Genomic DNA, 25,975 nt, shown 5'->3' on the forward strand with positions numbered 1-25,975 from the left:
CAGCTTAAAGGCATCAATTCTCCTTCTATCATCCCTAGTCATTGTCCAGCTCTCTGATACATAGCAAGTGACTGCAAAGACCATGGCCTGTATCAGGCGCACCTTAGTCTCCACAGTGACAACATTGCTATTCAGTACTCTGGAGAGGTCCCTAACAGGTATCTTAAACACTGATGCTGGCAACATAGCTTCCAGCCTACCAGCAACAAAGCTGCCACAACACAATTAAAGAACAGAGTGGTAGGCTTGTGAAAGAGAGTGATACAACCAAAGTTTACTTACAGTTTCGATTGCCATTTCTATTGCTACATTTTCTTCTGAGTTTGGGCATTTCAGGAAGTGTTTAAGTGCCTGGAATGAGAATTGAAGAGCAATTAAAAATTTCCGACTACTTGCACATGAAGAAAATGCTTTCACATACACACAAAGTAATTACAGTTTGTGAAAATATCTTCCTCTCAACGTGGGCCTTGCTTAGTCCTGCTTCTAAAATATATATTTAACAGGCTGAGTGTACTTTTAAAAATGGAAGGATTTAATTAACCCTCTGAAGAATCTACTTCTGGTTTCAGACAAAAATGCAATTAAACTAAATTCTTTCAGTAGGAATATTTATTTATTCTTTTCATTCACTTATTTGTTCAACAAATATTTCTTGACTACTGGACACTGCATATAAGACAGTGCTAGTGTCAGAGGGAATATCAACAAGGGTAAGAAAAATCCCCTTACGGTGTTTGTTTTCAGTACTATTTTATTCTATGTGAAATTTTATACAGTAAATTAGGTTCTTAACAATTTTTTATACAAATGGTCCTGTGACCTTGGTTACAATTTTCAAAACGAGTCAGCGTTCTCATGATTTTCATTCTGTGCTGTTTCCATTAGCCTAGCTTCCCTCCCTTCTGCTCCAGGCCATCTCATCTTCACTCTGTGTAACTGTTAACAGCTGATCGTTAAATCTCCTGCAGTAGACTGTATAAGGCAGCACTTTGTTCACAGGTGGTAGTTCCTCTTTCATATATCAATCTATTATTTGACCAAAAGGTGACTTTAGAAGAAGCTCCAATTCCAAGTCTCTACTGGATTACAAGGTCTGGTCTTTTTTCAGGAATTTGAAGTTTGTCTTACGTTCTTCTCTCCTATTATCCAGTATCTTCTACTCCATCCGTTGTCAGAACAGTTGGTAATAGTAGCCAGGCCCCCATTTGTTCTGGCCTCAGAAGAGATGATGGCTCATGTGAAGGGCTCTAGTCACTTGTTGTTTTGAGGTGCTGTTGAGCATGACTCATAGTGACCCTCTGAATAATAGATCTGACTCTCTCCCTACGCTGTGTCATCCCCACTATCAATGATACACTTGAGCCCACTGCTGCGGTCACAATGTCCATCCATCTTGGGTGTTCCTCACTTTTGCTGACCCTCCACCCTTCCAAAGCATGGTATCTTTTTTCAAGGAATAGCCTCTCCTAGCAACATGTCCAAAGTATGAGGGACAAAGCTTTGCCATTTTTGCCTCCAAGGAAGACTCTGGTTATACCTTTTCCAAGACATACTGGCTTGGCTTTTTTGGAAGTCCATGGGATGAACAGGTGGATTCTGGAGGCTAGGTTCTCATTTTAGTTGAAAGTGAGGTGTAACCTGTTTGGTTGTTTTTATTTCATTCACAATCATGTGTAAGTTAATAGAATTTAATGGATTTAAACTAACAATCAGCTGTGGGCTGGAAGCCTCTTGGTTGAGTCAATCAGGACCTGTTAATTGTATTTGGGAAGAAGAGTCTTCTAAGTGGTACAGCACTAGTCTGTCAGTTTGCTGACTGAGATAACCTGGGGTGGTTGTGATACTGAACGCTGTGCCACTGGCATGTCAAATGCCATAAGGGTTACCCATGGTGGGCAGTGTTTGGTGGAGCTCCCAGATTAGGACAGGATTGGAAGCAGAATTGGGGTCCACTTCCTAAACAACATGCCTTTCGAAACTCTATCAACATTTGAGAAACAACGGTATTTTATAGAACAAGTTTCAGATCTTTTGTTCATAGCATCGCTAAGAGTTGTGCTCAACTGGAAGGCACTTACAACAATAACAACAAGAGATAATCAATACTCTTCTGCAACACCATAACGCAAAGTGTTAAGGAATTGCACTACCAACCAAAGGTACATGGTTCAAATCTACTAGCTGCTCTGCAGAAGAAAGACAGGCAGTCTCATCCAATGCAATTTACTGCTTTTAGAAACCTGCTGCAGGGAAAGCTATGGGTTGGTTCTGACTCAATGGCACTCAACAACACAACAACATGGCTTATGTGGTCTAGTGTCTTCTTTTTATCTTTAATTTGCTTTATTCTTTTCTGTTCCATATGAGTAAAAACCAATTGTTGTATCTTAGATGGTTGCTTGGAAGCTTTTAAGACCCTGAACATTATTCACCAAACTAGGATGTAACACATCTTTCGTGGTTTTCTAAATTTAATAGGGAGATCTATGCAATAATGATCACATATAGGGAGCAAATTATTTTTAAGTCATGACCCTCATTCCATCACATTTGTAAGGAAATGTAAGGTTCTTAAAGATCAGTCAGTTTTACATATGCTCTGAGGATGAAAAGATTATGATGTATGGAATGATCTACACAAAACAAAGGACCTGAAGGAAGAGCAAGTCTACTGGAGGGCGGTGTGAAGTGAGCCCAGAGGAAAGGAGATGACAAAGAAGAAGGGGGACAGGGATAGTGGAGCACAGGCCGCTGTGATGCAAACAGCTAGGTTTCAGATTGAGCAATGAGGTGGTTGGGTTCAACTGCAACATGTACTGGAGGAGAGGGGAAGCTGTTCCCTTAACAGCAGTCACATATCGTCCAGGTGTCCCTACTTCGGATGCACAACTTCACCCACAGCTTCACTTACTTATGTCCTTCCTTTTGATACTTGCCCCTCTGCTGTCGGCAAAGGATTTTCTTCCCCACAAGAAAATAATTACTATATTTTAAACTTAAGAAAGAAAGAGTAGCAGAGAAATGAAGCATAAGGGTAAAGACACCAATGCGATTATCTAAAGTGAGGTGGTCAGGCTTAGACTAGATTGATGGTAGTTAGAATGAAAAGCGACAGCTGTGGGAGAGATGATTATGAAGGAAGCACGTGGACGGATGGGGCAGAAACGGAGGAGGCACGGCTGACTCACGGTGAGTCTGGAGGTCTTGGAAGGGAAGGCACTTTTACTGTTTCCTGTAACCACTGCAGCAGAATTCTGTGTATGCTTTTTTAGCAAATATTATACTAACTCGGGAATACTGGCCGCAGAGCAAGAAGAATTTTCCAGCTTGAAAATGTCTTTTTTCTCCTTCAAAGTATAAGGCGATGCTCTGATAATCCTCATTAGTAGTGTCTTCAGAGCCTGCAACAGAAGATCATTGACTCAATTAGCTTTGAGTGAAACCTGTTTCTTTTTATCGCCAATCTAAAAATAAGATCTAAAAACAGGTGCTCCAGAAAGAGATGGATAAAAACTTTAAAACTGCAAATGTCAATGCAATCAGTGTCTGTTTTCACCATGAAACACCTCCATCGTAATTATCCTGAATATCAATGCTTTGTTTTTTTCTTTTCAGTCTAAAAAAGGAACCAGAAGAGGAAATGAGGAGGTTTCTGTGAGGAGCGAGTTTATAGCCTGCACATCTCAAATGGCTGATCGAAAGAGTCTCAGTCTCATTTCCAAAAACAAGAGCAACAACTACAACGAAAATCCTCAGCCATGATTTACCCGAAGTTATAGAACACCAGAAGTAAAGTTAACCACAAAACAAATTCTTTCGTTTTACAACTTCCTTCCCTCAGCAGCTGGTGGTTTAAACAACTTTGTTGTTAGTTGCCATTAATTGATTCTGGCTCCTGGTGGCCCTATGTGTGCAGAGTAGAATTTCTCCATGGGTTTATCCAGAACTTTCAGAAGCAGATCACCAGGCCTGTCTGCCAAGGGGCCCCAGGTTGGTTTGAAAAACAAACCTTTCAGCAAGTAGTGCTCAACCAGAGAGAAAATTTAAACAACACTCTAGGGGGTCTATCTGTCGTAAGAGAAAGATGATGGTCATTTAGTTGGCCCTTAATGTTATTTACATTTTTTTTTTAAAATTTGGTGTGTAAGCATATTAAACACAGAGGAAGAAGAACTCTGAAGATGCTAGAGTTCCAATTCATTGTTAACATCTATCTATAAGTTCCAGGCCCAACAGGATACGAAGCCTTGCACCAACACCTCTCTGACTGCAGCCCAAGCCAACTATAGATTTATTTAAAAGGCAGTAAAAGACAGTAAAACAAACAAAAAAAAGTGTATTTTTAGGTTCAGTGGAGTTTGAGGTTTATATTTTCTTGGAAAAGATTACCTCTTTCCCAAGAACTTAGAAAAACTGGACACATGTTACTGCACTGACATGTTTTAATGTTAGAAAGGAAATGCCACCAGCACTTGTTTTGGTTGTTGTTAGGTGCCATCGAATAGAGTATGACTCACAGAGAACCAATGGATAGCAGACCTGAACCCTGCCCTATCTTGTGCCATCGTCATGATCTCTGACACGCAGCCCGTTGCTGAAGTCACTGTGTCAGTCTATCTCACTGAGGATCTTCTTCTCCTTTGTTGACCCTCTATCTTTCCAAGCATGATGTCCCTTTCCAAACAACAGCCTTGGCTAACTACATGTCTAAAGTATGAAAGACAAAGTTTTGCTGTCTTTGCCTCCAAGGAAGAGAGGGCTGCACCTTTTCCAAGACATATCCATTTGTTCTTGTGGAAGTCAATGAGATATTCAGTGCTCTTCTCCAACTCAAAGGTATATCAGTTTTTCTTCTGTCATCCTGATTCACTGTCCAGCGCTCTGATGCATAGCAGGTGATTGAGAAGTTCATGGCCTGAATTAGGCACATCTTCAAACTGATAGGACTGTTTTTTAGTATTTTGGAGAGGTCCCTGATAGCTAACTTTCCCAGTGAAATATGTCTCCTGATTTCCTGACTGCTGGTACCAGGAATATCAACTGTTGATCTAAGCGAGATTAAACCATTGAGAGCTCAAATCTTTTCTCTATCTACCCTAATGTTGACTGGTGGGCCTGTTGTGAGGATCTTTGTCTTCTTGATGTTGGGATGCAATCCACACTGAAATCTGTAGTCCCTTGATCTTCTGCAGCAAGCCTTTCATATCCTCCTCACTTTCAGCAAGAAAAGTTGTGTCATCTGCATAATGCAGGTTATTGACGAGTCTTCCTACACTCCTGATGTCACATTCCTCTTCACAGAGTCCAGCTTCGCAAATTACTTGCTTGGTATGCAGACTGAGTATGTACAGAAAAAAGGATACAATGCTGACACACACCCTGCCTGATTTTAAACCCCTTCCTCCATTCAAACAACAGCTTCTTGGTTTAGGTATAGATTCTGAATGAGGACAATTAAGTATGCTATCACCATTATCTACAATTCTTTTATTTTCATGACTTTTCCCCTCTTTGAAATTATCTTAATGACCTCCCAAGGTCTTTTCCCTCATTTCTTCTCATGAAGTCTAAAACATTTTCTCAGGAATCCTATCAATGACTAAGGCCATTTTGTGAATTAAAAAAAGCAAAATAAAGCAAACAAAACAACACAAATAATGTCTTGCTGGGGCCAATCTTTCCAGTTTCTGAGAATAAAAAGCATGGGAAGAAAACCTGTAAGTATTCCCAGAATATAAAATTTGGTTTTGGATCTTCAAAGATCTTTAAAGAACTCAACTTGTGTACCATAACTCCCAAACCCAAACCACTGCTGTTAAGTCAGTTCCAATGCACAGTCACCCTCCAACTAGGTTTTCAGAGGCTCTAAATCCTTATGAGAGGAGCTTGCCCCGTCTTTCACCCAAAAGAAGGCTGGTGGATTTGAACCATGCACCCTTGGGTTGGTAGTACAACTCTCTACCCAAGATGCCATCAGTTTCCTGAACATATTTACTTTTTTTAAAAAAAATATTTTTATTTTATTTCATTATTTTTTGTGTGTACCGTCAAATCAGATCTGACTCATACAGGAGGAGATTGTTCCTCCTTCTCCAGCAGAGCATCTGGTGGATTTGAACCGTGTACCTCTGAGATTGCAGTGCAGCTTCTTGCCACTAGGCCACCAGAGCTTGCCACATTTACATTTTTTAAAAAATGATCCTGAAAAGTGGCCTCTTGGTAGTTAGCCAAAAAAAAATCTTATTTAAATTTTAAAACTGTCCTCATAATACCATCCTACCTTGATGGTAATGGTAACTAAGTAAGTAATTAACTAATTGTTGTTAACTTGACTTGGCATCACAGCACCACATGTGTCAGAGAAATCCTTTATGAAATAAGGTTTTCTGTGGCCGATTTATCAGAAAGCAGAACACTAAGTCTTTGTTCCACAGTAACTCTGGATGGATTCAAGCTTCCATCTTTTGGGTTAGTAGCCAACTGAATTGTTTATAGCACTAAGGAACTCTTAAGGAAGGAGATCTGTAATCTCGCAAATAACATATATGTGTGTGTATTTTCATGTGTATATTAATCTGATAACAAGGAGGAGCTACTGTGGGACAGTGGTTAAAATGCCTGGCTGCTAACTGAAAGGTCATCAGTTCAAGCCTACCCGAAGCGGCTCAAGAGAAAGAGGCGGCACTCCTCTGCTTCAGTGAAGATTTACAGCCTTGGAAACCCTAGGAAGTAGTTCGACTCTGGAAACTTGCTTGGAGTCAAGGCATTTTTAAGGATAAAATTATTGAAAAGAAATTAGAGAAAACAATGGTATTTACCAATTATGTCCGCATAGATTTCCATTTTGTTGTGCTGCTGAGCCAATGTGAACGCTTCATTATTGCATTTGGACATGACAAGAAACTGGATGGCAGATCCATAGTCACCTAACTGGAGGAAAAACCTGAAACAAAATATTCTCCATTAGCTACACTTAGAATTCGTTTGAGTCTTATACAATGGAGCCTTTTTCAACTCTAAGAAACCATTTAAAAAGAAGAGCTCATTAGGTAAATGGAAGCTCTACATGATATATTATTCTTGAAAAACAATCTCACGTGCTGTTCATAATAGCCTTTGAATTTAAACACAGACACTGAGTAAAAATATAAAAAAAGAGAAATATTCCCTTTGCATTTATTTTTCCAGGAGGGAAAGGTGAAGTTTTCCTTTGGGCTAGTCTTTGGAAGCCCAGACTGCGTCCATTCCATTACCTGGCCACCATCTTGGCTCCGTCCAGAGAGTGGGTCTCGCGGACAATGCTGACGGCCTTCTCAGGATTGTTGAGGTGGTCCAGATAGATGCGGATCACGCTGTTCCACTGTTTGGCGTTCTCATACGCCACAACAGCTTCTTTGTATCTGCAAAAACCGCTTAGTTTAGATTTGCTTACTAACGCTGTTGTATTTTCAGCACTTGGGAGCCATATTTTTCTGTTTCATTCACGGTCGAAACCTCATCGCCATCTAGTTGGGATCAACTCCTAGACTCTGACTGTGGGTTCTGCACAACGCCCTGTGGACTACGCCACCAGAGCTCCCTTTATTGTTGGTAGTCACTTAATTTTCTTGAACTTCTTTTCTCTTTCATTGAGAAAAAAACATCAGAAATCATGCAAACAAGGAACACATTCTTTTTAGGGATTGGCTAACACAATACTGAAATACTAATATGGGCATTGTGCTTTTTCGTCTGAACTACATCCATTTTATCTGACCCAAAATAAAATTGTTAACATTTCAGTGTTTGTTTGTTTGTTTGTTTGTTTTTAATGAACAGGGGATTCTGTAAAGTATAATAAACTATTAGCAGGGCAAACAGAAAGCCCAGATTTTGTCACAATTATAGATAAACCCCTAACAGTGAGACAGAGACAATCCTGTAGATGGAGCTCAAGACCTCTTCTCAGTCCCCAGTTCTCTATCTAGCACTTTTCATTTCAGTATGACGTTAGCCCAGAGTTCTGCTTCCTAAGTTCACTTTCCTAAATCTAATGTCTTCCTTCAGTTTGGCTCTAATTCATATAACCTGTATCTGAGTTGTGAGGCTGTAAATCTTAACAGGAGGAAAACGCTCATCTTTCTTCTGCAGAGGTAGTGCTGGATTTGAACCTCTGACTTTTCAGTTAGCAGCAAAATGTGCTACAAGCTATGCCACCAGAGCTGCCTACTCTTCTAAGAAGGGAAGGATGCTGTTGCTGTTATGTGCTATCAAGTTGAACCAACCCAGCATTGAACCTCTGGATTTTCAGAGGCTGGAATCTTACCCCTTTCAGAGCAGCTGGTGGATTAGAACTGCCTGCTTTGGGTTGGCAATGTAACTTCTTACCCTCTAGAACACCAGAGCTCCCTAAAAATGGAGAGTATTAACCTTTAAAAATATCTTAAAACATACCACCAAATTATTACCCAAAATACAGAAATTTATATTCCAATTGGTCATGAAGAGCAAGTGCATTTTGACACACTTTTTGCCAACATGATCGATTACAATGACATTACTGCCTGAATTTCATTTTTTTTAATAAGGTGGAACTTTTCTCACATTTATTTGATAGCCGTATTTCCTTACCTGGCACCTGCCATCATCCTGTTCTTGGCCCATTCCCCACTTTTGTCTTTTGAATTGCATTGTAACAGATCTTGACAACTGTATACTGAGGACTAGCACTTTCCCTATCTTCAGGGAGCTCCAGTGGTGCAGTCCATGGGGAGTTGGCTGACTTACCCCTCTGGCAGTTCCAACTGATCAGGGTCTGTGAGGGAGAAAGATGGGCTATCTCCAACCATTCAGTTCACAGCCTCAGAAACCCAATGGAGGGTCAGTCAGTTCTGACGCGACAGCCATAAGGATGAGTAATTGCTAAATGTGAATACTGTGTGTGGCTTGCTCAGGGCAGCCGTAAGTGTGGGTCCCTGCTTTGTCACTTTTCCTTCTGTTTACCCTCCTTGATAAAGTTCTTAGTGCTTCATTTGCATGTCATATTAGATAAAAAAAAATTCAACTTCCATTACTTAACCACCAAATCAAAAGACGAACTGAATTAGGAAAATCTGCTCTTAGAGACCTCTCCAGAGTGCTAGAGAACAACGATGTCAGTCTAGAGACTAAGGTATGTATGCCTCATCTAAGCCATGGTCTTTGCAATGACTTGCTATGCATCAGAGAGCTGGAAAATGACTAAAGATGACAGAAGAAGAATTGATGATTTTGAGTTGTGGTGCTGGAGAAGAGTCTTGAACATAACATGGACTGCCAAGAGAACAAACAGGTTTTCCCTAGAAAGGGTAAAACCAAGTTGCTCCATAGAGGCAAGAATTTTGAAGCTCTGTCTGACATACTTTAAGCATGGTGTCAGGAAGGATCAGTCCCTGGAGAGGGACATCATGCTTGGAAGGGTGGAGGGACAGTGCAGGAGAGGAAGACCCTGGATGAGATGGATTGGCACGGTAGTGGGGGTAGTGAGGGTAGGTGTACTGGATACAGTGTGATTGGCTCAGGACAGGGCAGACTTCAGAGTTACTGTATACAGGGTGTCTATGAGTCCTATGTGACTCGACAGCACAAAACAACAATCTAAAATTAAATACACAGGAGAGGGATTGAAGGCTTTGAGGTATAAGAAGACTTTACATTTTGCTGTGCTAAACTGGAGAAGGGAATAGAAAGACATTTTTTGTCTTTCCTCATTTTGCCTTTTTCTTGTTGTTAGGTGCTGTAGAGTCAATTCTGACTCACCGAGCGTGACAGAGAACCAGCTGCACCACAGGCTCTCCTCGCTGTGACCTGAAGCCGACCTCCTGCCTTCTCCTGGGAGGTACCTGGATATGTATGAGTCACAACTGTTTTGGTTAGTGGCTCAGTGTTTTACCACTGTGCCACAAAATCTCCTTCTGCCTTTCCTGCTTTTGCTATCGTTAGGTGCTGATTGAATCAGCCCTGACTCTCAGTGTCCCTACGCACAACAGAAAGAAGCCTGGCCAGGTCCCATGCCCTCCTCACAATCTCTGCTGTGCTTAATAAGTGCACTGTTGCAGCAACATCTCACGGAGGGTCTTCCTCTCTTTCTTGGACCCTCTCCTTTTCCAAGCACCATGTCATACTCGGGGGAATGTTTTTTCCTGATAATATGCCAACAGCATGTGAGATGAAGTCTCGGCATCCTTGCTTCTCAGGAGCACTCTGCCTTCACCTCTTGCAAATATTGATGCTAATTATATCTGTGTGCATCTGTGGGAGTGTACAAACCTTCCATCTGCTTCTTTAGCTTTGGCATACTGCAAGTGAATCTTAGGAGAAGAGACGTGAGGCAGAAGCTCACCAACTTTGACCCTAGAAAGACAGGTTCAGGAGAGTAACATTAGTACTAATATTAACTCCAAAGCAGCATTCTACAACCAATACAGAAATCATAGCCTTTATATTGGAGCTATATTTATACATACAGTATATATATATTATATATGTTGTTGTTGATTGCTTTCGAGTCGAACATAACTCATAGCGACCCTATGAACAAAAGGCCTGAAGCCTTTCTCTAACTATCGTAATTTCTCCAAGTTCACAGAGTTTTCAGAGGCATGTGGTTTAGGACGTAGATGCCACTCGTGCTTCCACATACTATATATAAATTAATATATTTATAATGTTGTTGTGTACTATAGAGTTGGAACCGACCCAAAGCTGACCCCCCAGCAGGTTTTTAGAGGCAGTTAATTGCACAGGAAGATTGCCCATCCTTCTCCTGTCGAGTAGTTGGTGGCCTCAAATTGTGCCTTCGAGACTGCAGTGCAGCTTCTTGCCACTAGGCCACACAAACTCCCTAGATTTAGAATATATAATAGATTATATGTAGCAGATTTATTTATTTTGGCAAAAGTAGATTTAATTGCTTTTACTTGACCCCTACATCAAAGGTAGGAAAACAAAGGGCCTCCTCACGTCCCTTAGGAATTCTCTAATTAGGGATTTTCCCATAAGCAACCAGATGAATGTATTTATTTTCAGGGGAAAAGGCTCTTAGTATGTAGTCATCCAAGAAGAAAAAAAAGAGAAGGTGCCAGGGAGGGGAATAGAAGGTACAGGTGGAAAGAGTAACAAGTGGGGTGTCAATGGCTGGTACCCTTATTCCAAAAGCCTCTGTGGAACAAATGTGCACAAATTCTTACCAGTTTTTACAGCGGATGTAGACAGATGCTGCTTTGTCATAGTACAGGCCTTTTTCATACAGTTGAGCTGCTTCTGAAAATTGCTGAGATAACAGGAGATTATTAAAACTCTTAATTCATTATGTCTAAGAGCGCGTGAATGAATATTCATGCCAAGAACAGTGTACCTTCATATTCTCCAGAATGGCTCCACAGTCTCTCTTAAGAACCCTGCTGGGATGTTTGAGGGCCTGGGCCACCCCTCGGCGTATGTCCCCCATTCTAATGGACATCTGGGCCACTCCGGCCAGACACACTTCATCATGTTCCTGTAATTGTGAGGCAAATCCAAATCACTCAGAGCTTAAACTGTTGTAGTCCATAAGGAACATAGAATTTAAATATAAAATGAGTCCAGAGGATCTAGTTTATGGTCATAAATCTTTTTTAGATAAGGCATAAAGCTTTTCAATAGTATTGAGATTTTCTTTTTTAAAAAAAAGTTCTTTTAGCGAGCTCTGGTGGCCTAAGGGCAAGAAGATACACTATAATCCCAAAGGTGCATGGTTCAAATCCACCAGATGCTCTGCTGGAGAAGGGGAAACAATCTCTTCCTGTACAGTCAGATCTGATTTGATGGTACACACACAAATATAACAAAAAATAAAAATAAAAAAAAAGTTCTTTTGTCTTTAGTGAAAATCCTTATTACTCACATAATGTGTATGCTTAGAGGAAATTTTAAATGAAAGATGGAAAATCGATAATAACAGCTACCATTAGTGGATGTGGATAAAGGAGAAAATATTGGCATCTCACTGTCCTTGTGACCATAACCTCATGATTTTTCAATTAACCATAATGAGCTTCTGTTACTTATATGATGAAAATCTAAGCTATAAAACTGAACATGCAAATATGTTCAATCCTTACAAAATATCACCTAACTTAAAAAAATCATGCTTTTTATAAAATTTTATTCACCAAACTAAAATCCTGGGATTGTGGGATAGAGGAACACAGTGGGTCACGTGTACAGTTTCAGGTTCAGCTTAAAAGACAACAGAGCAAAAGATGTGGCAGAAGGCACTCTTGTGGATTGGGACTAACTTTCAAAGTAGTTATTGAAATTTTTAAAGGGTAAAAAGAAAAGCCATAGGGAAAAACAGCTGATCAAGAAGTGAAAAGGGAGAAAAATGCTACTTCCAATTTAGGTAAACTCAATTCACGCCATTGGTGTAAAGCTGGAATTGACCCTTAGATGACCCTCTAGCGAAGCAGTAAATGGTCTGTCTTCCTCCTGAGGAGGTGCCAGTAGATTCGAACCTCCAGAGAGGTGGCTCTTTTCAGTTTAGCAGCATCACTCCCTTTGGACTATGTCACCAGAGCTCCCTCCAAACAAATTAAAGAAGTTCATAATTAGGTTTATTGGTACAACAAGAGTCCAGAATAAGAGCTGCATAGTAGTCTGGGCGGGGGACTACATAACAATGAAAGAACATTAAAAAAAAAAAAAAGCGAACGTGGTTGGGGCAGGGAGAAAAATGTGCAACAATGAATGAATGGAAATCCAAATTCTTTATAAACTTACAATAAAATATCAATAACAATAAAAAAAGAAAGTTCATGTTTAGAGTGCAGTAGAAATGGATCTTTTTCAAACTGGTAAAAATGTTATCTTCAATTTTAAAGTTTTTAAAGAGTATTAAAAGTTTTAGAGAGTTATTTAAGGTTCCTAAAAACTGGGGAAAATAGTGAATAAATATGATGCAACTAAGATTATGATTTTAAAATGAAAGTGAAGCATACCTAGTATATTTTTATTTAAAGTTACCTTATTATCACCTGTTATTCCTTTCTCATAATGAGCCAATGCATTTACATAATCACCCCTGTAAGAAAAATCAGAGTGACTTTTAATATTTAAATATTTATAAATATAAGATTTATACATACCAGATCCTGATATTAAGCTGCTTAAGTTTACATGAGATGTGATAAATAATATATATGCAAGCATCTTCTTTCAAAATATGTCATGTGTTGTTGAGTCGGAAATGACTCAGAGCTGAATGTCCGGGGGGTTTTCAGAGGCTGTAATCCAAATGAATGGAGACTTTCCATCTTTCTCCAGTGGATTTGGACTGCTGAAGGATTTGAACTGCCTGCCTTTGGGTTCCAATGCAACTTCTTATGTACTAGGCCACCAAAGCTCTCAAAGAGTAGTCCCTTATTATTCTTCTACTTAAAAAACAAACAAACCTATACTTGGACCAAGAGGCAGTAGTCAGAACAGAGCAGGGCAACACTGCATGGTTCAAAATTGGGAAGGGTGTACGCCAGGGATGTGTCCTGTCTCCATACCTTTTCAACCTATATGCAGAGCAGATTATCCGAGAGGCTGGGCTCTATGAGGAGAAGCGTGGTGTTAGGATTGGTGGACTATCTATCAACAATCTGCGTTATGCAGATGACACAACCTTGCTCGCTGAAACTGAGGAGGACCTCATGCACTTACTGCAGAGGGTCAAGGATGCAGCCTTCAATATGGACTGAGGCTCAATGTCAAGAAGACAAAAATTCTCACCACTGGACCAATCGGTAGCATCAGGATGGATGGCAAAGAGATTGAGATTGTTCACCGCTTCAGTTTGCTCGGCTCCACGGTCAACACTCTTGGCACCAGTAGCCAGGAAATAAAAAAATGTATTGCGATGGGAAAGTCTGCGGTAAGGGATCTCTCCAAAATACTCAAGAGCAACAGTGTCTCTCTGGAGACGAAGGTCCACCTGATACAGGCCATGGTCTTTGCAATCACTTGTTATGCATCAGAGAGTTGGACAATGACTAGGGAGGATAGAAGGAGAATTGACGCCTTTGAGCTGTGTATTGAATGTACCATGGACTGCCAAGAAAACAAACAGATTCATTGTAGAGAGGATTAAACCAGGCTGCTCCTTGGAGGCAAGGATTCTGGGGCTTCGTCTGACATACTTTGGACATGTTGCAAGGAGAAACAGGTCTTTGGAGAGGGATATCATGCTGGGTAGAGTGGAGGGACAGTGCAGGAGGGGAAGACCCTCTATGAGGTGGATTGATTCAGTGACTGGGGCAATCGGGATGGGTGTGTCAGAGGCAATGAGATTGGCACAGGATAGAGCACGGTTTAGGGCTGTTGTACACAGGGTCGCTATGAGTCGCAAACGACTCGATGGCACATAACAACAACAACAACAACAACTTAAAAAAAGGTTATTAAGAGGGAGCTCTGGTGGCCTAGTGGCAAGAAGCTGCACTGCAATCCCAGAGACACACAGTTCAAATCCACCACATGTTCTACTGAAAAAGGAGGGACAATCTAGAGAGGGCAATCTGTGGATTGACGAGAAGTAGAGAGCCTCAACTTCTTTTAATTATTTAGAACAGACTGGGTCAGTGATTTGCCTATGGTCCTTTCTGAGATCCTTCTTTCTCTAAGAAAACCCCCACCTTCTCCAGAATAAATGAGTCAATTCCTGAAAGGGCCGGTACCTGGGTTCTACCATTTACCAACACAAGCAAGTTACTTGACTTCACTAGGGTCTTCAGTTCCCTATCTGTTGATGCAGTTCCTGGAAGAGAGGCTGTTATTTATTGGGAATTCCATTTTACAAACCCAGCTCTACTCTGCCAACAATGTTCCTGGGAGGAAGTTGTGAATTTTTTACTCATCCCTATTAACCTGGTTAGAGATGTTTCCTGACAACAGTAAAGACAGTCCCTCCTTCATAAGCCGAGGGTTTTCCCTGAGCAAACTCAACTGGGAGGTGCTAAATCATGATTCTGGAATTCTAATTTTATTTTGATAGCATCTTGGTGCAAGAAGCTGTGCTGCAGTCCCGAACGCACACGGTTTGAGGCCACCAGGTGCTCTGTGGGAGAAGGAAGGGCACTCTCCTCACATGTCATTAGCTGCCTCTGAAAACGCACTGGAGGGTCAGCTATGGGTTGGTTCTGATTCTGTGATACACAACAAAAACAACATATGAATCTCACTCATTAGCCTAATAATCTGAGATTACAGAACTATATCTTTCCCTTATTTAGATTGTCCTGTTTCAAGATCTTGAATGCATTATGAAAAAGTCTATTTTTATCATAAAGACTGTTGGAACTAAGCATAGGCCTAGGGTCTCACGGGTCAAAGTCAGCAGTTGGTAGCTGCTGGGATCTTTGGCGCTGATGAAATATACCCAAGCTGAGGGGAGCTCTGGTGGCCTAGTGGCAAGGAGCTGCAACTACAATCCCAGAGGCACATGGTTCGAATCCACCAGATGCTCTGCCGGGGAAGGAGGGGCAGTCTCCTCCTGTACCAGTCAGATCTGATTTGACGGTACACTCATACAGAAATAATAAAATTAAAAAATATATATATACCCAAGCTGTTGTCGTTGGGTGCCGTCAAGTAAACTACGACTTCTAGTGATCCTGTGAACCACAGATCTGAACCCTGTCCTATCCTGTGCCATCTCCATCTCTGATACACTTGAGCCCAAGCCTGCCGTCACTGTGCCAACACATCTGGCTGAGAGTCTTCCTCTCTCTCTTCTGCTGACTATCTATCCTTCCAAGCATGATGTTCCTCTCCAAGGAATAGCGTCTCCTAGCAATATGACCAAAAAGAGACAAAGCTTTGCCATCCTTGCCTCCAAGGAGCACTTTCTCTAAGACACAGCTGTTTGTTCTTTTAGCAACCCAGGGGATATTCAGTACTCTTCTCCGTGGTAACAAGAGAAACTGACAGTGAGGATGAAGATGTGTATCTAGATCAGGTTCCCGGGGTCAGAACATAGAATAGCAGAAAAGCTTTGCAAATGACAGCTTCATTGTCAAGTTCTGGGCAGAAAGAATAGAAAACAGCAACAAAGCCCAGGACCCTTTGCTGACTTCAGTGTATCTGATTAGAATGAGACAAAATTTTAGAGTTTGTTGCAAAACTTCAATTCCCTGCAAGGTTTGAAAACCAAAGTCTTTGAGATGGACTAAGAAGTTCTGATGGCCTAGTTGCCAAGAAGTTGCTCTGTAATCCCAGAAACAAGAAGTTTGAGGCCACCAGCTGCACCACAGGAGAAAGACAGGCAATCTCCTTTCGTGTGATTAACTGCTTCTGAAAAATTACAACAAGGCGTACTCGGGCATTGGTGTTGTGATTGGATGGACATATGCCTCAATACATTACTAACACATTTATCTCTAAGATTCAGTCACCCTCAGGATGCACATAGTGGGAAAAGACTGTGAGGCTTTGTCACTTGTGTTACGTATTAAGATGTCCATTTACTCTTTTAAATACATGAATCTGTAAGGGTTCAAAAACAGATCCAAATTAAGTCAACTTGGACTAAGAATATTAGAAAGCTCCATAAAACTTTTAGTTGTTGTTGTTGTTATGTGTGGTCAAGACGCCTGCGATCCATAGAGACCCTATGTACAGCAGCTCGGAAGCCTGCCCTGTCCTGAGCCATCTCACTGATTTCAACACAGCAACCCTCGTTGCCCCAGTTACTGTATCAACCCATCTCTTCTGGGGTCTTCCTCTCCTGAACTGTCCCTCCATTCTTCAAAGCATGCTGTCCTTCTCCAAGGACTGGTCTCTCCTGGCCATGTGCCCAAAGTATGAGAGACAGAGCTTCAAAATCCTAGCCTCCAAGGAGAAACTTGGTTTCACTCTGTCCAAGAGGATGTAACATTTTAAATGTGGTATCCTGGTTAGAAATGAAAGTACTCTGAGGGAATAATTTACACAACTGTACTTTGTGTTTCAATATTCTTAACTCTAAAATCTCCATGAGAATAAAGTGGGACTACGGACAAGTATGCTTTAAGAAAAAAGTCAAATGTTAAAAAACAAAACAACAACTAACCATATTATCGTCACTCAAAGATAATTTTCCCTTCAAATTTTAATATTCTTGAAATTGGGATGTAACATATAATAAATGTCAAAAGGAAGTCCCCAGTTGCCAAAGAAAGTCATAATGGATTCCTCATTGCACATACACCTGTGAACTTCTTTTTGTGGGGAAAACATTCATTTTTGCTTCTCCAGGTATTTATGTTGGCAGCACCACCACAGCTGCATGTTAATGTAAAACTAGTTCCCAACCGGCTCTAGAATTACACTGCCACATGAGCAATGAAACAATTCAAAGTCTGTCAGAGTAATTAAGAGTATCAGAAATTACGGAAACTCAGACTAAAGAGATGGTGGTATTTTCATAGGCAGGAGAGACAGATGAGCCTATTTATGCATCACAAAGAATTACAACTAAGCTGTTTTATTTTTATTCAGACACAATTCAACCATAAAAAGAAAAAAAACCACAAACCTTCAGAAACCAAACTATACTTTTCAGTAAATAGAGGATCTGTACTAAAACTTGAGATTTTCCACCACACAGTGAAATGACACTGCAAATCCTCCGAGTGTTAACAGAGGTCAAATTCATGAGCTGAGGCTATGTAAAGTGGTGTGGTGCCCTGCTGCCACGCATACTGCTAATGACCAAAAGTAACTTGAACCAAAGCTAGACAATTAGACCTAAACTTAGATTTTGAGACTGAAAATGAAAGTAGATAACTGTAAGGTTACATTAATTAGAAAAATTAGCAAAATAAATTTTTTTAATGTACATTTAATAATTTTTTTTGTTTGTTTTTCCTGAAAAGAAATTACATCAATAGAGGATCATACAATTAATGGCAACTCAGAACTGAAAACATATAGCACTCAATAAAGAAGCAGACTTACGTGAATTCAAGCTGAATGGCATATTCCTTTGATATAAGTGGTATCTGGTCAGGGGCCAAACGCTTCGCTAACTGTAAAGCACTGTCCCAGTGTTGTAAATCCCTTCTCATCTGTGAGGAAGAGAGGGACCTTTTTTCAGATGGGTCAATTAGCTTGTAAGAGTCACCAGTTTTAATAAAAATGATCACAAAAACTTATTTAAATAATGAAATTTAATCTTGGCCAAGATATTACAATAGCATGCACTCTGAGTGGGAGTGACATCATCCTCAAAGGAGAGAAAACTGGTTCTTAGGGAACAAGCAAGTCTTAGTGATTTCAATGGTGTGTGGCCCTCCAAAGCGCTAGTCTACCACAAAAACCCTACTATTTAGTTCTTCTCAACAAAGAGAGATGAAATTTAAATGAATTTTAGTCCATCATATAAACTAGTTCTTTTCTGAGGTGATAATAAAAAGTTGAGAAGCATTATACTATAGGAATTGGTTTATTTTTAGACAAAATCTAAAGTTATTTCACAATATGAATGATAAATACTAAACCGAATGCCATCAAGCTCACTCTGAGTCAGGGTAACCCTCTCCACGGCTGAAAACCTTGAAAGAAGCGGGCTGCCATGTCAGTCTCCCAAGCTGCTGTTACGTGGCATCGAGTCAAAACCGATTCACAGCTGACCCACCAGTGGGTTTTTAGAGGCGGTGAATTGCATGGGAGGACACTATTCCTGTGAGGAGACGGTGAATTCAAACTGCAGATCTTTGGACTGGCAGCTATCCTCCTTATCACTAAGCTACCAGAGCTCCTGTATCTGATGGGTTCATGCTGCCAACCTTTCAAATAGCAAATGAGCGCTTAGCTACTGCATCACCAGGCCTATGCAGAATGACAATGTTGTTGTTATGTGCTGTTCAATCAACTATGACTCATAGCGACCAACACCTCTGAATCCTGGCCTATTCTGAGCCAGTCTCACCATCTCTGACCTCATTATGACAGTCACTGTGTCAATCCATCTCATCCAGGGTCTTCCCCTCTACCTTTCCAAGCATGATCTCCTGTTGAAGTGTCTTTGCATGCTGAGATACACTTACATCTGTTTGTCTATCATCTGCTCTTTTGGGTAAAATATTTGTCTGTCAGATACTGTACTAAAGCTGAGATTTCAAATGAAGACAAAGCAGGAAGGAAGACTGGCTATCCACTTCTAACAGAACAGGCCTTTGAAGCCCTAGGAAATGAACAACAAAGATTATAAACACAAATCAAATGGCTCTTTCTTCCTGACTCCTGCCTTCTTTTGTCCGTGGCTGGTATATAATCCAAATATAAATGAATTATTAAAGAACCTTTTAAAACGCTTCCTACACTTTAGTCCCACTTCGTAAAAAGCCTTTCATAATTACTAATATTGCTCATGTGCTTATTCTCTGCTCGCACTGTTCTAGCAGCTCATTCCTTTTCATAAATACCCTATGAAAGATGGAAAGAGCTTGTCCCCATTTTAGAGATGCAGAAACTGAGGCAAAGAAATGCTCAGCTTGTATGAAACAAAGCTGAGCTGTAAGGCTCTGCCTCTGACCTCTTCTCTTGGCTAACATATCAGTCTTCAAAATGAGCTTAAAGGAATGATCACGCAAACAGACCTCTTTATTCTAGAGCCACAAACACCAGTCTTGTAAGAACCTCACAGTACACGATCTGTGTAACAGCAAAATGCAGAAATGTCTGTCTCATTCACTGGAGCTGTACTCCTTCTTCAGTGTGTACCAATCCAAATTTGAAAAGTTCCCCAGTATTCCCAATTCTCTCAGTATCATAAAATCCTCTAAATTTGTCTCAGAACAAATTTAGTTCACCTGAAAATTTTCCTATAGAGCAATCTAAAAAAGGGAAGTTACAAGGTTAGTAGCAAATCCTTTTAAAACAACCTCCTCTGAACTGTTGAAGAAATGCTGGCTTAAGAAGGAAGGGTATGAATAATGACAACAGCCATTTTTGAGATGTCACTGTTGGTCAGAGACCATGCTGAAAGATCTTATCTCATTTTAAAACTTCTATCACTAGCCTGTGGGGTGGATGTTATCATTCCACCTCAGAAAAGCAGGCCCAGGGATCAGAGGATTAGAGAACTTGTCCAAGGTGGAGATAAAGTTGGTTTTTGTCCGACTATGTCTGACTCTAAGCAGCACTGGATGGCACAGTGCATTATGTTGGTCTACTAACCAGAAGTTGGTGGTTTGAATACACCAGTCTCTCTGAGGTGGAAAGATGGGCAATCATCTTCTAGAAATCATTACAGACTCTAAAACCCAACAGAGCATTAGCTGGAACTGACCTGATGGCAGTGGGTTCCTTCTTTTTTGTATGTCTGACCCTCAAGTCCACGTTCATAATCATTATTCTATATCGCCACATCTCCTTTCTTATCTGCCCTTGAACTAAATCTTTCACTTTGTCCTAGTCCCCCAACTTTAACACTCATCTCCAGAAAAAACTGTGATGATACATGGGTCCTAAGCCCATCTTTTAAGAGACAAAAGAATTTCATATAAGTAAAAGGTAAATGTGCCTTGGATTTCCCATCATGGAGAAAAAAAACAACTCCAACCATCTTTTTTTCACAGAATTGTTTTGAGGCTTAAATGAGAGAAGTGCCTGGTGTGCATAAGCACTCTTTAAATGTTGGCTTATTTCCATGCAGGGAGCTCTGGTAGGGTGTGTAGCCCATAGAGAGCTGTGCTGCTATGCCGAAGGAGGTGCCTCTCTATTGATTAGAATCCACCAGAGGCTCCTCAGGAGAAGGATGGACAGTCGCCACCAAGTGAATTACGTCCTATGAAAACCCGCTGGAGGACCGTCTAGGAGCCGATTCTGACTTCATGGCAATGAGTTTTGTTTGGTTTGCTTTTTTTTTTTTAAATAGTTTATACATTTTTGTGAAAAGCAGAAGCTATTCTCTTTGGACACTTTTCTATTTTTATTTACTAAGGAATATTATAATACTATGACTTTTATGCCTCGATAGAAGGCAGAATGAAAAGATTATTTTTGACGTTCTTAAGAATTCAGAGGATCTTGAAGTGAAAATGGACAAATCCAGCAAATGGGGAGGAGAGCGGGGACAGAGTAGCATGTGGCATCTGGTGCTGAGAAATATTAACTGTACAAAAGGTATGATCCCTTTGCCAGCCCTTCTTCCCATCCTCATTTGTGGCCATACCTCCAGGGCAGCAACAGGGCAGCTGGACGCCAGGTACAGGTCCTGAGCCAGGTTGAAATCATTAGTAAACATGGCAAGATGTCCTGCCAAAAGGTTGTGGTCCTCTATTCCCTGGGGGGAGAAAAAACCAAACAAACCACCAAAAAAACATTTTGGATGAAAAGCCACACAAACCCTTAAAGTTTTAAGGTTCATTCAGGAGGCAGTGAGAATGTTCTATTAACTGGATATAACCACAAGAATGTAAAATAATGGAATAAACAGCACTTAAAGTTCATCTGGGAATTCTCCTAAAAATGCCATTTACCTTCATTTGGTCTAAGGACATCACTATGCCAACATTGCCAATGGTCCGGTACACTCGGATTGCAAACTCCACTTCCATGTGATGCAGACAAACTCTGGCCAACTCATTCCAGGCATCATGGTCATTCAGAATCTCGCATATTTCCCACGCATTGGAAAACCTATTGAGTACACAAGCTCCATGAAGAGAGCTCTGCTTGGCACCATTAGGCAAGGCTTAGATGATAGATTATTTAATATCGTATCCCAGAGAAATTCTGCAAAAAATTTTCTTAATCTGTCATTTTCACTTGTGTGCTATGAAAGGGTAAACGATTCTTTTTTTTGTTTGTGTAAATTGAAGAGTTTATTTGCTTAGTACACCCACCAGAAGCAAGCACTCTCATGACAAATACACAGAAATATGTGGATCAGCGTAACACAGGTGCGGCTCCTCTCTCCCACCACTGCCTCAGTGGCCACCTCCCGGCATCAGGAAAGGAAAGAGAGCAAACTATTCTTTCTTATTTGGACATATAAATGTTTACTGTTGAGTTCTCTTTATTAATCTGAATCTACCCACTACAACCACTCTCTTAAACCCCTTCTCTAAGAAATCCCAGGGTTTAATAAAAGAATGAATTCAATTCTTTTTTTTTCTTGTTGTGTACCATCGAAAGGGATCTGACAGTGGAGGAGATTTTGCCCCTCCTTCTCCAGAGGAGCATCTGGTGGATTCAAACTGTGCACCTGGGCATGTTGCCAGGAGGGACAGGTCCTTGGAGAGGGACATCATGCTTGGGAGGGTGGAGGGACGGCGAAGGAGGGGAAGACCCTCTATGAGGTGGATTGATTCAGTGACTGGGGTAATCGGGATGGGTGTGTCAGAGGCAGTGAGATTGGCACAGGATAGAGCAGGGTTTAGGGCTGTTGTACGTAGGGTTGCTATGAGTCGCAAACGACTTGACGGCACATAACAACAACAACCACCACCACCACCTTTGGGATTACAGTACAGCTTCTCGCCACTAGGCCATCAGAGCTCCCTCAATTCTTTTTTATTTCACACAAAGATGAAAATTATTTTTTGTTCTTACAGCAACTTAATTAAATTAGTTGTTATTGTTGTTGTTAAATGCTGTCAGGTCTGAACTGACTCATACCTGACTCTTCGGTGCATTTTTAGAGGCCGTTAACCGCCTGGGAGGAGACTGCTCATCTTTCTTCTGCAGAGCAGTTGGTAGATTCGAACTGCTTGCCTTTGGGCTGGCAGCAAAACTCCTTACTCACTAGGTCCAGCAGAGCTGCTGCCAAATAGATGCCAACTCATGGCAACCTATGTGCACAGCAGAGGTGCACTGCACAGGGATTTCAGGGCTGTGATCTTCCAAAAGCAGTTCACTCGCTCTTACTTCCAATGTACCTCTGAAAGGGTTTGAACCACCAACCATTCAGCTCTATTGCTATTAACTGTAGTAGTTTAAAACAGGGGTTCAAAAACTAGTTGGCCAAAAGACTATAGGAAGAAAAAAAAGTTAGAGGGTTTACATTAGTTCAAATGAGAGATGGTGAGGGTCTGCACGAAGACAAGGGAACACAGAGGGGAGAATGAGGCCTGGGGGTGTGTGTGCTTGTGTGTGAGCCTACTTGCATGCCGGGTAGTACTCGTGTGGTCAGCATACAGGGAGGGGAGGGGACTAGGGAAGATGGAGTTCTGTTTTAGACAGGGCTTGTTGAGGAGCTCACAGTACTAAGGTGAAGATGCAGACTTTGGAACCAGCCTCATTTGGCTGGTAACTAAAGGCAGGTAAACAGAAACGACTTGGGAGAAAGAATCAGGGCAATAGGGAAGAGAGCTTATGTGACTCTGAGGAACCTCCTTGACCTTGAAGAGACAAAAGAATCAGAATCACAGAGGAATTCAGACTGGCCTGAAGAGGGAAGGAAAAAAAACAAAACCAAGCAAAGGAGCTCTCAAGCAAGGCAAGCTCAAACTCCATTATGATGAAATCAAGACAATCCTGAGACTTCCACAGCAACTCAGCTATCAGGGCTCTTGGAAACTCTTGTCTTAAAAACCCTTTTCCTGTACTAAAACACCACCAACACAGGACCACTATATTTCCCTTCAGATCTCTATGTATGTGCATACTCATGATTTTATAATATGGATTTGATATGCTCAGTAATATCTAGAATCATATGATTACTTTTATATCCACAGCTTCAAGATGATCCTATCAAGCAAACAAGGTAAGTACTATTACTCGCCACCACTGAGTTGATTCGGACTTGGTGACCCTGCAGGATGGAGGAGGGCGGCCCCACAGTGCTTCCAAGGGGCAGGTCACCTCACATTTCCCAAGGAGTCTCATGTGGGTTCATACTGTCCACCAGGTTAGCAGCTGAGGACTTTAAGCACTGCACTATCCTCCTAATACTATTATCTCACTTTAACGGGATTTGATCTAGGTCTTTAAAACCATAAAAGCAAATGAGAAGCTCCAAGAGAGGTGCTTTAAATCCTACCTTTTCAACATCAAAGTCTGCGTCAGCATTTGCTTCAGCTGACTGGGCTCCCCATCTTTTAAACTGTTGAGGAAGCTGTGAGTGCTCAGGTAGATGTTGTTGATTTTTCCACTCTGTGTCTGGCAGGTCAACTCTCCGTTATAGAGCAGCAAAGGCTTGTGGGAGAAGGGAACTTTGGTGCCTCCTGCCAAAATCACCTTGGATCCTGTATTATAAAATGCACAACTTAAGGATGACAGCGAGCACTCAGGTGGCTTTCAAATGTAACTTCACTTGCCAGCAAAGTTCCAAAAAAAGAAAGTACCTTGGATGGTATCCTTGTGAAAGACATACGTGTACACCTTATCGTCGTCATAAGCAGCAAATACACCTTTATCCATTGGCCAGTTTTCCCAAAGAACACCTTTAATCGTCGGTGAAAAATCTGGGATTTCGTAGGTGGCATCATTAACCTACAAAGGAGAATGAAGATTTGTCCTGAATCTGTGTTTAATTCACTTGCTTTGGTAGTAACCTGTCTGCGTGTTATGAATGCGTAACTTAGAAATACCTGCCTCCTCTCTACTTTCCTCTTTAAATAAGAACAAAATACAAAATTCCTGAAAACAAGAATTAAAGTTGCAGAGCTGTGCTGTCCAACTTAGTAGCCCTCTGGTGGCGCAGTCCGTAGAGAGCTGTGCTGCTGCTAACCCAAAGGCCATGTTTCTCTGGAAGTTCAAATCCACTTAGAGAGAGAAAGATGGGCAATCTCCTCTCATGCTATCTCCAGCCTCAGAAACCCAATGCAGGGTCAGCTACAAGTTGGTTCCAATTCAAAGGCGATGAACTTTTTGAGCTACACGTAGGAGCTCTGGTGGTGCAGTCCATAGCGAGCTGTGCTGCTGACTCAAAGGCTACATGTCTCAGGAGGTCTGAATCCATCAGTGGCTTCAAGCAAGACGGTCTCCTCTCATAGTGATTGAGAACCTGACGAAGGGTCGCAATGAACCAGAAACAACGAACAGTGGTGAGCTTGTTGTGATTTTTCTTTTTTGAACCACAGGTGACTATTGTAGACAGAAATGCGCCTAGTCCAAACGAAGATACATACAAGTGTAAAGTACATACCCGAGTTCAATGACTTAATAGGAAAAAGAGACTGTGAAAATCTCATTAACAAGAATATTTTAATATCATAGTACTGAATTAATGCTTGCTGCAGGTGGTCAAGGACTGCAGCCTTCAATATAGATTGGAGTTTAAACATCAAGAAACAAAGATTGTCACCACTGGGCCCACTGGCAGCATCATAACAGATGGTGAAGAGACTGAGATTGTTAACAGCTTTAGTTTTCTTGGTTCCAAAATCAACACTTTTGGTACCAGTAGCCAGGAAATCAAAAGACAAGTTGCACTGGGAAAGTCGGCTGTCAGAAACCTCCCCAGAGTGTTGAAGAGCAACAATGTCAGCCTAGAGACCAAGATGTACCTGATCCAGGCCATGGTCTTTGCAATTACATGCTATACACCAGAAAGCTGGACAATGACTAGGAATGACAGAAGGAGAATTGATGCCTTTAAGCTGTGGTGCTGGACAAAAGTATTAAAACGACAATTGAATTAAATCAAACGTTGATTAAAATTCATTTTACCTGTTTCTTTTTACATCTTCTAAAAAATGAGACTGGTCAAAAATCCAAAGTTACATATGATGTATTTCTATTGGACAGCACTGCTCATTTAAATGTGGGACTGTTTACTTCCATGTATGTTACTGTGGCTGCTACTGGGTGTCATCATGACCATTTCGACTCACTGCACTCCGTGTGGCAGAACCATCTCATAAGGTTTTCTCGGCCAAAATCTTTATTCAAGTAGATCTCCGGGTCTTTCCCTAATGAAGCCCTGGGTGGGCTTAAACCACCAACTTTTTGGTTAGCAACCGAGCAATGTCATTCTAACCTCACATATGATACTGGAAAA

General features: G+C 41.1%; 1 protein-coding gene across 1 annotated transcript in view; it reads right to left on the reverse strand.

The window, feature by feature from the left end:
• WDR19 (WD repeat domain 19) overlaps positions 1–25,975 on the reverse strand; it is a 137,715-nt gene that overhangs the window by 22,103 nt on the left and 89,637 nt on the right. Inside the window, exons 15-27 of the mRNA XM_006895406.1 lie at positions 24,318–24,465; positions 24,014–24,218; positions 21,507–21,666; positions 21,200–21,310; positions 17,980–18,089; positions 13,024–13,081; positions 11,378–11,518; positions 11,211–11,293; positions 10,291–10,374; positions 7,257–7,403; positions 6,822–6,946; positions 3,292–3,404; positions 283–351 (exon numbers count right to left, since the gene is read on the reverse strand). Of these exons, the coding sequence (XP_006895468.1) occupies positions 283–351; positions 3,292–3,404; positions 6,822–6,946; positions 7,257–7,403; positions 10,291–10,374; positions 11,211–11,293; positions 11,378–11,518; positions 13,024–13,081; positions 17,980–18,089; positions 21,200–21,310; positions 21,507–21,666; positions 24,014–24,218; positions 24,318–24,465 (1,554 nt within the window). The remainder of the gene's footprint in view (positions 1–282; positions 352–3,291; positions 3,405–6,821; positions 6,947–7,256; positions 7,404–10,290; positions 10,375–11,210; positions 11,294–11,377; positions 11,519–13,023; positions 13,082–17,979; positions 18,090–21,199; positions 21,311–21,506; positions 21,667–24,013; positions 24,219–24,317; positions 24,466–25,975) is intronic.

The sequence above is a fragment of the Elephantulus edwardii genome, unplaced genomic scaffold, assembly GCF_000299155.1.
Source record: "Elephantulus edwardii isolate Elephantulus edwardi_28Jun2011 unplaced genomic scaffold, EleEdw1.0 scaffold00167, whole genome shotgun sequence".
NCBI classification, from domain to species: domain Eukaryota; kingdom Metazoa; phylum Chordata; class Mammalia; order Macroscelidea; family Macroscelididae; genus Elephantulus; species Elephantulus edwardii.